Source organism: Cloeon dipterum, chromosome X (assembly GCF_949628265.1).
Source record: "Cloeon dipterum chromosome X, ieCloDipt1.1, whole genome shotgun sequence".
In the NCBI taxonomy this organism is placed as follows: Eukaryota; Metazoa; Arthropoda; class Insecta; order Ephemeroptera; family Baetidae; genus Cloeon; species Cloeon dipterum.
The window spans coordinates 16,141,434-16,154,607 of record NC_088790.1 but is presented as its reverse complement, the minus strand read 5'-3'; the positions used below and the strand labels follow the sequence as shown (position 1 = coordinate 16,154,607).

At 42.1% G+C, this 13,174-nt stretch overlaps 1 protein-coding gene across 5 annotated transcripts in view; it reads right to left on the bottom strand.

Moving 5' to 3' along the window:
- The window catches only part of LOC135945515 (agrin-like), a 106,746-nt gene that overhangs the window by 81,685 nt on the left and 11,887 nt on the right, over positions 1–13,174 (bottom strand). For all 5 annotated transcript variants that reach the window (XM_065493255.1, XM_065493256.1, XM_065493258.1 and 2 more), the window contains exons 2-3: positions 8,595–9,060; positions 5,742–5,777 (exon numbers count right to left, since the gene is read on the bottom strand). In XM_065493255.1, the coding sequence (XP_065349327.1) occupies positions 5,742–5,777; positions 8,595–9,033 (475 nt within the window). In that variant the 5' untranslated portion in view covers positions 9,034–9,060. The remainder of the gene's footprint in view (positions 1–5,741; positions 5,778–8,594; positions 9,061–13,174) is intronic.

The window sequence follows — 13,174 nt, the reverse complement described above, 5'->3', positions numbered from 1 at the left end:
TCCGCTTTGATTTTTTTTGGCATGTTGTTAGGGAATTAATTTAATATGAGGAATTTTTCCAGGAAAATCGGGGTGAAAGCTGTTGAAGCTTCCAAGGCACGCATGGAACTCCCTAATGTGCCCAAAATCGTAAGGTGCTCTAAGGGTTGAATTGCGGTCGAATTTCACATAAGCTCCCAACTTGGCCGTTCCAACGGTGAGCAGATCTTGCAAATAGAACCAATGCGGAGCCCGTCGACGTCAGTGAAGTGGCTACACATGGGAATTTAATAATATCGATCCTCGAAGGCTACCCTGACGCCAGGGTAAGAAATTTACCTGTTTAGATAGTTTTTTTGTCTCAGGAGCGACCCCCCCCCCCGCAAGTTCCGCAGGTTAAAAATAACTTATCTTGCAATTTTAATTTTCTCACTATTTATTTGAACTGAAAATACCTGTTTTTTAATCTTTGACCCTCGGTAACTAAAAAAGCTACAGATTTATCCATTCTGAAAGTTTTGAGAAATACATGGGGCATTGTGTCCTATGCTTTGAAATTAATCCAACTTGTTGAAAGTAGTTGGCCGTGTAAATAGGCATCCTTTAAAGCAAAGTTCGTGGTTCTAGCTTCATTACAACTCGAGATGTTCTTGATATTGAGAGCTCCATAGCGAGCCCGATTCTACAGATTTCACCCTCAATTTTTTCATTAAACCATTATGTCCCAAACAAAAAGAACTCTTATAAGAAAAAAAAAAGGATTTTTGATTTCTTTGCATCTCTTAACGTAACATCTCATATCATAAACGAGATCATTTACATTTTTCGCGGGGACGTTGCTTATGGCTCGCATCAAATCATAACGGAACGCTTTGCGAATAACTCGCACCCGGCGATCTTCTGACATTCCAGGATCTACTTGCTCAATCAATTTGTCCATTCGAAAAACAAAATCAACGATTTGCTCATCATCCTCTTGTTGCGCCTCGTCCAACTCGGCTTCCGCTTTGTGTCGCGAGTTGTTAGTGCTTTCGTGAAAATCCTTAAGGTCTTGTAAGAACTCAGTTAACCCCTTAGCCCTGTTGCTAGGGTCCTCCTCCCAGCGTTCTTTCCATCTTTGCGCTAAACCCCTGAGGCGGATTTTTACGACTTGCAGGGTGTCTCGGTCAGACATTTTGGTTGCCTGTTGAATCAATCGTAATTGATTAATGTACGCGCGAATGTCCTCCGATGGTTTCGCGTGAAATTCTTGGGTCTCGCGGAGACCAAGTGCAATTGGTGCGGTCGACATGGTGGAAGAGGTTCGTGACATAGGCTGGTTGCTTTCAGCGTAACTTAGCGCGGACACTAGCGTTTGGCTGCTAGCGGGCCCGTCTGCCGTGAGTGGCTCGGCGTGCGGAGCGGGTGCACGGGCAAAATAGCGCGGGTAGGAGGCGGAAAAAGCGTTAAGGAGGTCCGATCTCGCGCGAAGCTGGCGCAAATCAGGGACACTTCCGCTAATCTGGCGACTTGTGCTAGTGGCCCCTGCTTCCGGGATATGCGAAAAATCGTCAAACGCCCAGTCTAAATCTGGGTCCGGGAAATCAGACGAAGTGTCTGAAACGCGGCAAAGGGTGTAAAATTGCTTTATCGCGTCTCCGGTCGGGGAGCCACGCGCGCGTCTTCCTCGCGATGAGAGATCTTGGCTCGCGCGAACGTTTCGGCGGTTTCGGCGGGGGGACTTGAAAAATTTCGCGATTCTGTGGCGAAACTTTTCATGGGTCTTAGAGCGCGTGTTCTTGGCGGGGCCCCCGGAGGAAAAAGGTGAAGACAACGTCTTGGATGGCGAGGAGGGTCTTTGGCTGCAAGAAGGGCTCATACCTCGTGAGGGCTGACATCCCCTTTTCACGGGTACTTCGCGAATTACTCTACCTTCCTTGAGGAGGAAAGTGGAGATCTCGCCGGTGCCTCCACTTGTCAGCGACGCGGGGCAGGGGCCGCCGAATGGGTGCAATCGGCCCTGCCGGCGCGCCTTCCCCTTATCACGAGGTCGGAGCCTGTTCTTCTAGCCATGGCCGACTTTAAAGGGTGCAGGGTGGACAAGAAGGGAAAATGCCCGGTTACCATACCATACCAGTTTATTGTTGATAGCGGCGACAGTACAGCGTGGCTACCCAGAGGGACGAGCGGGGGAGCGAGAGAGTTACCCTCTTGCTCGCGTGCCGTCAGGAGAGCGAATGTGTGGGTGCGAGCAGGTCGTGTGCTCGCGAGAGGGAGGCTCTGACGTAGCCTTTATTGATACCTGAGTTTCTCCCTCCACTCTCCCCTGTGGGCGCCCAAAGTTCACGTCCATACATATCGGTGCGCAACAATTATTAATGCGATCGTAATATAGTCAGGTAAAACCCTGACAGTCCCAAACAACATACCAGAAAATTAAAATTACACACACCTTATTAAATCTCTGTCGCGGAAACACCCGAATAAAATATAATTCAATAAATTATGTTGGACGAGGAAAAAATAATGGATATATCAATTTGTAAGTAGAATTTAATGTGAAGATGTATGAACAACGGGAAGGTAGTTTCTTAAGAATATTTTACTGTTCCTATTAAACATAATTCATTTTTAATAAATGCAGGCCACTCAAGCGTACATGAGTTTTTGTGAGACATTAATCACTGGAATTTGTGACTTTTTATTTTTGTTCCACAATAAACCCCAAACTGACTTTATGACACGAAGTTAGGATAATAGCCAGTGATATTTCATGCGCTTAAAGTATTTTGGCCTCAGGAGACGTGTGGAAATTAGAGCCTTGGATGAATTTCAGTTCACACGCAAATCTAAAATTAAATTTTTCCCTATCGGGATAATTTTGTGTGGCGCTATCGCATAATCCTTCAGGGCGTTTTGGCACGCACCTAGTAAATTAATGTCTAAATTCCGAACACCGAATTAAGCAGTGTAAATAGATATGGAAATAACTGAGCTTAAGCCGAACGAGTGTTTCGCACGCCAGGATTCCGGGCCATTGTAAAGTACAATGTTTATACATTTCAATCTCGGTCTGGAGTTACAGCGGCGGTCTTCAGGTTGGTGATTCATGCGGCGTTATCAGCTCGTTCCGTCCGTAAAGTGGAAATATGGCAGCGTTGAGAGAAGAATTAGTGATCACGCCAAATGCCGTGACTCGTATTTTCGGGGGCTGTCTGTCTGCTCAAAATTGCTTCAATCACAGCCAACAAAAACGAATAGCATATATATCAAACTGTGTTTGTGCAATTCGATAGATTGCCTGGCTTCGCGGAAGAGACCGCGGCCCATTAATTCAAATTGCGCTCACTTCTCAAGAAACTTGCTCGGCCCTGTTTGAGCTTTTTATATGTAAAAAACCACAATTCAGATATATATTATGCATGTGCTTGGGTTTTCTGTTGTATACAGGAACAACCAATAGTAATCAAAACTTTTAAACAGTTTACCTGACAGAATGAATAATTAATTAGTAATGATGCATCGATAGTATCAATCAATTCAATTGTAGATCATTTATTTTAGTATATTTTATAAGTTTGTTTGATTTTGTAAAAAAATTAAATTTTTAAAAACAAAAAGTTTAAAATGATATTGCAACAAATGACATTATTTATTTTATTTAAATGTGTATTTTAACAATCCTTTGTGTGTGACACTGTTGAGAAAATGAAACACATACAGGTTATGAATATGCGTTTGCTGAGTTGTGGGGCCTCCTGTACGTCTTCAGGCTGGTATATCGACTCAATTTTTGGCTGCTCGCCGAAGGAGTCGTCGTTCGTTGGGCTTGATTGGCCAAAAAGGGTCTCTCTCGAGCGAAACTAACTTGCATTCCGGCGCAAAGGCGAGTGCACTCTTATTTTTAAAATGTCTGCCGACGAGCTGTTCTCGTCGGCGTCGCCCCGGCCGCTTCTGAGAGCTGCGCGAGGAGCACAATGGTCCTTTTTCGCGAAAGAGAAACCTGTATTTTGCATAATTGAAGCGCGCGCTTCTTTTGTGCGCTCCGCGTAAGTGGCTCGGGGCGGAAAAGGCGCGCAGCCGGATTCTTCCACCTTTGTGGCCGCCAATTTGATTGAATATTTAAGGGGGAATGTGGAAAATCAGCCCTGCGCTGAAAGAAGTCCCGCGAGCGTAACGGGAACTCTGAACTTGCTCCTTTCAGCTTCTGATGAAATTTGTCTGGAGGAATTCCAAAAAATATTCATTTTTTATTGACAAAAGTAAATCAAAGATGGTCAAAAATAAAATAAAACAATTATTTTATTATTTCCATGATGGGAGTAAATAAATTGTTTTCATTGCTTTGCATAGTTCAATTGAACTCCATTCCAGTCATTTCCAAAGTACGATGGGATATCTTTATGTGAACTAATATGCTCCAACGACGCAGAAAATAGTTTGAATATGTCAATCAATCACTTCCCTTGTTTGTCCAACACTCGACAAAATTAATAAAGACCAGACTGGTATTGAGTGACAGGTTTTTCTGCCGCGGATGAGAGGTGTGCCTCTCAAATCGAGAGAGCAGGGAATTGAAAATTAATTGCTCTCAGCTGGTGGTGTTGATTTTGAGTTAATCAACTTTCGGCTCGCAGTTGAAAATCCATACCGTGTCGTGCAGTTGACACTTGAACATAAAAACACTCGGATTTTTATATTTAACCCTTCTGCAGTTTAACAGAGAGTGCTCTGCTGGATTTATGGAAAGAATGGGACGCAAACAATAACGATTCAAGCTGCTCTCGGGCAGTAAATTTAAAAAAAATATCACCGAAAGTCAGGAAGTTGGAAAAATATGATTTTTGAGAACCAGTTGTTGTGTTGCGTTGTAATTACAAAAAGCAGTCGGGAGCAGAACACGTTCGTTACTGGAACAAACTTTTGTTATCCGCTGCAGTCAGATGTGCCCTGTATTTGAAAAGTCGTCCAACTTTTCGAGCGCACATGATGTTTCAAAAGCGAAATGAACGAGGAAAGACGCAAATAACAGTGGTTGAAAATCAGTGTGATGGCTTGACTGAGAAATAATTAATGCATAATACGCGTTGCCGTCATTCCAGAAAGCAAATCACCTTTTGAAATTGATAATTTCGTTTAGAAATTCAGCACAACATATATTCTGAGAAAAATGCCTCTAATACAATAATCAGCAAAAATGTTTCTTTGCAATGCTGTGGTATTTTTTAGTAATTAAAACAACTATTTTCAAGATCTTTAGATATCTTTCAAATCCATCCTTACGTATATGAAGTGGAGAATATTTATTTTCTTCTAGAAATTTATGGAAAAAATAACAAAATTTTATTTGTTTCGCGCGCCAATGCAGTTCCTATTTGTCACTTTTATTGCCTATCGTATATTTTTCAACAATTTCTTAAAAGGATATAAATGGCGAGAGAATATAAAAATTCACGCGCATCCATGTCGGAATCAGTTAAATCAACAAGACCGCGGTCGTCTTCAATTTGGGAAGTCGGCTCGCCGAGTGCGGGCGTGCGTTCCGCCAAGAATACGTGATGAGTAATCCGGAGCGCATTAATCCACGTCTGCTTGGACTCGGTAAGCAACACAGATCATAAATAAGCGAGGATTACGGCGGTCGCAAACGCTATTGGGCCACAAAATGCAGCCTCCGTCCGCAGATTAAACGCAAAGCCCGGTAAAGAGAAATCGGCGAAATGAAAACTGTTTGAGTACGCTGCCCAAGCAAGCCCCCCTGGAGGCGTTTTCATGCTACTCACCCTGGTGCAAATGCGGCCGCGGCTTCAGGTTTAAGTCTGCAAAAAGAAACACACATCAATCTTTTTGTTTGAGTTGCAAAAACATAGAAGAGCTAGAATGGTAATTTTAACGAAATCCTGTGCAAAAATTGAAAGCACCCGCGCCTCGACAATTTTTTTATATTTTTAAAATTCCCTTAAATTGTATAGATCTCACCACTTTAAATTATTAATAGTCACATGGCTTTTTAATTTCTAAATCACTGTAAAAAGTAATATTTGCATTTTAAAAACCAGAAGGGCTTCCTGAAAAAATGGAGACAATCATAATGTAATCTAGGCCACCTTTGGCACAAACATATTTATATATACATAAGCAATAACTTAATGATTTTCATTGATGGCTTGGATGTTACGATTGTGGCCGTTCCAGCCACTTACTGGCGGAAGTCTAGTTCATATTCCTCCGAATCAGCAGATGGCAGTGTAACTGTGCGATAAGCGCATTACCTGCTCTGATCCTTCCACCACGCACCACGATGGTCATGTCAAGCACTCTTTCCAGATAAGAAAATTCTGTGCGAGGAAGACACAGAAGCAGAAATACATAAATTAATATAATTAATAGATCCAGAATCGGGGTAAGCTTTCCGTTATATTGATTCCGAGATTAATTTTTTGTGTAAAGAATTATACTTATACTTATTCTATGAAAACAACGTTGTGGCTGATCCACAGCAACTTTTTTATGAAATAAAAATGACTCAAGAAAATGATTAAAAATCCAGCAATTCATTTTCTAAAGTTAAATAATTCTCATTAAAATTTCCTCTCTTTGAAGCTGATTGTTAAAATTGCGTCTATTTTTGTGCAGACATCTCGAGTGTAGACTAAATGTGCTGAAAAAAACTAATGGAACAAGGAGTGGGATTTTTGCGTTTAATAAGGCTTTAAAACGTAAACAATGTTTCCTGTGCTATTACAGGGAGCAAAAAAATTGTTGGAAAGCCGTTCAGGTACGCGGCGGCTGATGAATAGCGCACGCTTACAACAACAAAGCACTTTGTTTCTCGGCAATAAAGTGAACTTTGGTCGCGCTCCGAGGACAAAAGGTTGAAAAATGTCGCGCGCGCATAAGCAAGCAGTAATGAAGGGCGCGCCCTTTTAATCGCTAATGAATGGGGCGGGTGGCTGGGCTGCGCCGAGCCGGCCGGCATCCTCACTTGACAAACGCGCTCAAAAGCAAAAGGCTTCATCAACAGCAAATTCAATTTGTCCGCACGCGGCGGCGGCGGCAGTCGATTCGGCGCTGGAAAAACACGCGGATTTTTCGACGCCGAAAATAAAATTATACCCAGTTCAGCCGGCCGTGTCTCTCTCTTTGCATCTCGCGCGCTGCAAAAACAAACCAGCGGGCGCGCCGAGTGCTTTTAATATTCCGTCGGCGCCTGGCTGAATCCGACAGCTCCAAGCCAACTATTATATTTTTATACATATATTTTCTGTTGTGCAAGTTCCGTCATTAGCATGCAAAATATCCGCTTTGCACAGCGAAAAATGTGATAATATATACGAATTCCGCACTCGCCGTGGTGGTTTGTGCTGATGAAAATGGGCGAAATATCGCCTGCGTATAAATTTTTCCCTCTAGGAATGGTAATATAACATACACTATTTGTATACCCTATATTTAAAACATTTCATTTTGAAAATAATACCTGAACTATCCTCAGGACACCGTTAAATAGTAAGGTAAAAAATAAACTTACGTTTTTTCCTAAGTATAGACCACGGGCTATATTTTTAAAAATTACCTGCTCATGGTAAAGCTACCCAGCCGCAAATCTAGGTCTGAGGGCTTGAGAAGCAACTCGCACGACTAATTAAGATAATTAATCCTAAATTGCTAATTGAAGAGGTACTTGTCCTGAATTCATTGGGACGATGGCTATGATGCATTAATGTGCAAAAACACAGTAAATCCCCTTTTGTTGACGCGTTAGGCCATATTTTACTATGCTTGCCTCGAAGTGAAAAAGAGCTAGGCTCTCGTCTTCGCCACCGCTTTCCAAACCCTCTTGACACACATTTCCGCTCACCGCCCTAATGACGTTCACTCCCGCCCGACCTTACACCATCGTCTTCGCGCTTTCCCACAGCTTTTAACAAGTCTAATCTCGTTATCCGCGGTGACTCCCGATTCTTTGCCGCTGTGTTTGCTTTAAAGAGACTCGCAGCGTCCACACTAATTAAAACGATTAAAATCTTTAAAGGTGCTTTCAGCAGAAAGGCTGGTTCAAACACGTCATATTATTATCGGGAAACTTGGAAACCTAATAATATATTTCCTTGGTTAATTAAATCATATAATAATAAAAGAGGTGAAAAAGAAGCAAAGCATCTCAAAAAATATTAGGTGGAGCATTGTTTCACTTCTGAATCGGACACAGGTAAAAAAAGATCAGAGCAAGTTAGTGCCGGAAATAGCAACACCAAGATATGTATGCATGGACAAAATTTCCTTCCTCTCTTTCTGTTCTTCTTACTTTTCCTTTCAAATTTTTCAATTAAACAATAGGCAGATAATCTTCAATATTTCTTCAAATTCATCTTTAATTATTAAAAAGTAAAAAAAATCCCAACATATTCAATATTTCTTGCCAGGAAATTGGCTGATCATATCAAAATAATTGAGCTGGGGTGGATCACGGCACTGTTTTTAAGCTTGACCTTGAAACACTTTACAATGCTATCCTTACGCCCAGCGTTGCCATTTTCTTTCAAGGCTACGTTGTCGTGATCCACCCCCTGTTCAAAATTCCCGTAAATATCGAATGTTCTGTTCGATATCAAGAAATAAATCATTTTACGTACAATTGGTGTAGAGGATTGCCCCGCTGACGAGGAGGAAGAGGGTGAGCAGGGCGACCAAGAGGAGCAGCAGGGCCGCCGGTCGGCAGCAGCCGGGGTCCTGGTCGGGGGCCGCGCTGTTCTGCGGGGGCGGGAGGCAGCAGGCGTTGCCGCCACCGCCTGTGCCCTCGTCCTCGTACGCGTGGCGCCGGCCGACAGCGCCGCCAGTCATGCTGGTGACGACGCCGCCGAAGCCATCCTCGGCGTCGGCAGGGTGCGGGGCCGCCGGGGACCCCAACAGCCCCTCGCAGCAGAAGCAGCCCTTGCTCGGCTCTGGGGGCGCGGGCCGTGGCACATGGTTTTGCGTCACGTGCGGCGCCGCTGGCGTCGTCGTCGTGTACCACTCATAGGGGGCCCCAGCGGGGGCCCGCAGGGGCTCCTCCAGGTACCCCTTGCCGTGCATTCGCTGCGTGCTTCACGGGTGCATCACCTGCAATCACATATGCGGAGAAAATTTAGATTTTGCAAGATGAAAAAATTTCTAGTCAAATTCAATTAGAAAACGGTATTGCTTTACTCGATTTCTATATCTTGTAATGATTTTAAAAACACATTCACACGATTTTCATTTGTTTCAAGCTTTTTCTATAAATTTGAGTAGAGTGAATGTGACGTTGATTAAAAGGTCATTCGAATTTTATTTTTAGGACAGAAAATTGAGTAAATCACGTCATAGAGAGACAAAATATTATTTCATGATTTTCCTCATGTCTGTTGCGAGTCGTATCTGCTAATTAATAGCCTGTTTCAAGTTTTGGAAAACACATTGATTGACGTATGGTGGAGGAAAAAGCAAATGGAAATCATATAGCTCGCACTTCAAAGACCTTGCTAAACGATACTGAGTTCATTGAGAGGTCCATTTCTAGGAATTAAAGACATGGAGAGAAGCAAAGTATAAATTAAAATCGGTTCTCTCTGCGACGCGATTTAGTCATTCGCAAAATTATCTTCATTGTTAACTCTTTTTAACGACGTGCGTTATTTTTTACATTTGTAATTTGTGAATAATTTAAATCCTGGAATTTTCCATGTCATCTTTATTGCTTTACTATAATTTTGGTTTCTGCCTTAAGTCCTGTTACAGGAAAATAAAGAATATCGAATGGAAATTAAAATTTTACATATCGTTATTAACGGTCCACTTATTTAGAGATTAGCGACCACCCTGAGAGTGATCAACTTAACAATGAAATAGGCGCATGGGCCTCATTGGAGGAAGTTTAGTTCAGAAAAGGACCAGCTCGTGTTACTGCCCCTTTATCGGTGTCTTTTATTGAAACGCTATAGACATTCATCCTCTGAAATCAATTCATGCATGCTGGAATGGTGCAAACCAGCAAGGAGCAAGTCAGGAAGCTTTCTCAGCCCTCCCAAATCCAAATGGACTCGTTATTGCAATGCAAGAGAATCAAACGCACTCTACCCCCAAACATTGCTGGCATTCTCATTTTTCAAGTGCACGCAAAGCATGCGCTCAACAATTCGAACTCTGGCTTTTAATTCGCAGGACCACTAAACAGGAAAATTTTGAATGTATAATTTAAAAAGCCCAAATACTTTGTACTCAGTGGCGTCTCCCTGGCAGGAAAGTCTGGCCCCGGGGCCGACGACGCGTGATGTGTACCAGCAGCCTTTCCGACCAACAGAAATTTGATGAAAGAGCAGAGCCGCTTTGAAATATTAATGCAATTACAGGCGAATATATCAGCAGTAGCCTGCTTTTCCGGCAGGCAGGCGCACCGCTTTGGCCGTGCCTTGAAAGCTCTGATTTAATTGCACCGCCGCCGACCTGACCTGCCCGCTGAAAGTTTGCACCCTTTGATGAATAAGCTGCAGTGTACAGTACACCGCTGTCAAAGCACAGCATTTTTCCGGCTAATCACGCCCATGATCGCTTCTTGCGTGGCGCAGCAGTTTCGCCAACACACGCACGCACTTGTTGAGAGAAACGCTCAAATAATGCGGAACGTGACCTACTCACGGCGGAAAGTGCCCCTGTGTTCTATGAATTATGCTAGGTGTTCTCGTGGGTGTGACCGTCGTGGTGCACTCACAGTCAAATTTCTCTCTTGGGCCACCTGATAGTACACCTGCTGTTGAAAATTTCATCCATTTGATGTTTTATTTTCAGTAAAATGTTTCCTGGATGAGAATTACGCTATTTTTTTCTCACGGAACAGCAGAAACTTAATAAATATGTGTGAGTTGAATCGGATTAAACACCAAAGCTAAACAATAATGAAATAATATTTTTTTTAAAAGTTAGCATGATTTATTTCTTGATGGTTGTAAAAATTGGAAAAAAATCAAGACGTTATTTAGGATTCATTCATCTACATGACACTGTCCTTTGACAAATTGTTAACTATTATTTAATAGTAATTAAAATCTACCCCGATCGAGGCGTGCAGAAATAAAAAAATGGTTTAATTTGATCGATTAATTCTAGTCGTTCGTAACAAAATTTTACTGCCTATAAGAATTTGGTTAAAATCAATTTATGAAAATAAATTTTGGTATGGAATCCGAGAGGCGTGTCAATATTCTTTTACTTTCGCACGCGCACATATAACTCCATGTCATTCGAGAAAAAATGGTGTCTTAAATGGAAGTCGGTGTTGCCTGGAGCAAAGAAGGGCTCGGCTCTTGATTAATTTGGGTCGGAGACAGCTTTTTGCACTCACGTCGCCGGGCCCGCGCGACAAGTTTGCGCGAACAATTGCGGCGGCCGCCGCCTCTCGAGAGAAAACGTACGGCGCCGAGTTTTGGTTGGGCTTTCACGCCTCGGCTGTTTTCCAAGCGGAAACCACTTCGTGAAAGAGCAAATCTCGCCAGCATTTGCACTCGGATTAGCGCCCAAAATGAGTGAGCACAGGTACTTGCTTCCAGAGCAAAACGATTTGAATAATTAAGGCGTACATACTTTTGTGTATCATTTCCGCGCTGTCAGTGAAGCAAAATGAGATATTTAATCCTCACATTTTGAAATTAATCCCTTCTTTAGTTGGACTCAAATGCTGTGAAAGTCATTATGTGTCTTTGCTTGAAAGAACAATTTTTGTGGGTTGAAAAAGAGATATTTTGCTGGTTAATGAGTACAAGTGGTTCTGGTTTTAACACAAATGCTCGACTTACGTTAATACAGAAATATATAAACAGTATAGGGCGCTTTTTCTCATGAAATATTTTTTAGTTTCCAGTCACAATGACACAATAAATTATAGTACGAGTATCTTTTTTAATTGAGACAATAAATTTCGTCAAAATTTTAATCTAGATAAATGGCCCGTACAGCTATACATTACCAAAGTCGCTGTGCTACGAGTCAATTGATTAACACCATCATATCCCAACGGAAATGCACATCAAAGTTTATGTATAAGCATGTCTGCTGTATCATCAGCTGAAATCACTAGAGAGACACAAACCTGACTATCACGCCCCGCTGCAAATTCATTTAAATCATTGCTTTGGTCGATGGAATTGATTCTGCTTTCCCGGCGATCTCATTTTTTATATTAAGGTGAAGAAGTTGGATGTACTTTTAAATATGATCTAAAAAATAAACAAAAAAATTAAAAAAAATTCTTCAGTTGGAGGCGGAAATATTCTATTTGCTTGAACGGTTGTAGCCGGTCTTTTGAAATTTGGACGTTTTTTGCTATATTTTTAAGACTTTTTATTAGTGTAAACGATTTTAGGGTGATTTTAGGTGTAAGGTAATTTTCGTTGAATGATATATTATAAAACAATTAAATTTGGCATTAATAAGAGCAAACCGGGACCTACTGATTTATTTTTAGATAGCAAATCAGTGAGATATAAGGGCCATGGCTCAAAATGGCGATCTCATTGTTAGACCACTTTCCTTCCACCTCCAGCAGGCGAATTTCCGAGTTGCGAACACGATTAATTTTCTGCCCTCGTGATAACTTCCTTTCATATGGTGTGTCAGTCATCGATGATCTCAGCGCCAAAGCACGAATATAAGAAAAGGTCTTGAGAACATCCCCGCGTGTGTGTATCATGCGCGCGAAAAGAGAGGGAGATTGTGCGAGCGACACGGCAGCGATTTATTTCCCAGAGCGAGAGCGTGAGGCTGGAAATGTAATTCGGAGCGTGACATTTATTGTGATGGCTCATTTGTCAGCAGCGAGGGAACGTGCGCTGCCTTTCTGCCCGCCGCCGCCGCTGATATTCTGGCAAACACGCGAGAGCAGGCGTCGAAATCACAATGAAGGAGCCGAGGAAAAATCATCTCGGTGCTGCCCACGATGCTGCAGTGTTTTGACTTATTTTGATCATGTGTCATGCTGACAACGCTGCTCTTCAATGTGGGATCAGATGTTTTTTCAGTAACTAGTTTTTGAGATGAAAATTGGAAACTGCGATTTTTTCAAACTGTACAAAATAAATGCTCCATATTTAAAACAAACCTATAGATATTTTTAAATTAACAGATAAATATTAATAGCCGGCACGTGACGATGACGAATCAATTTTTTGTTTCGGGCGTTTATGCAGATACTGCTTGTCATTTT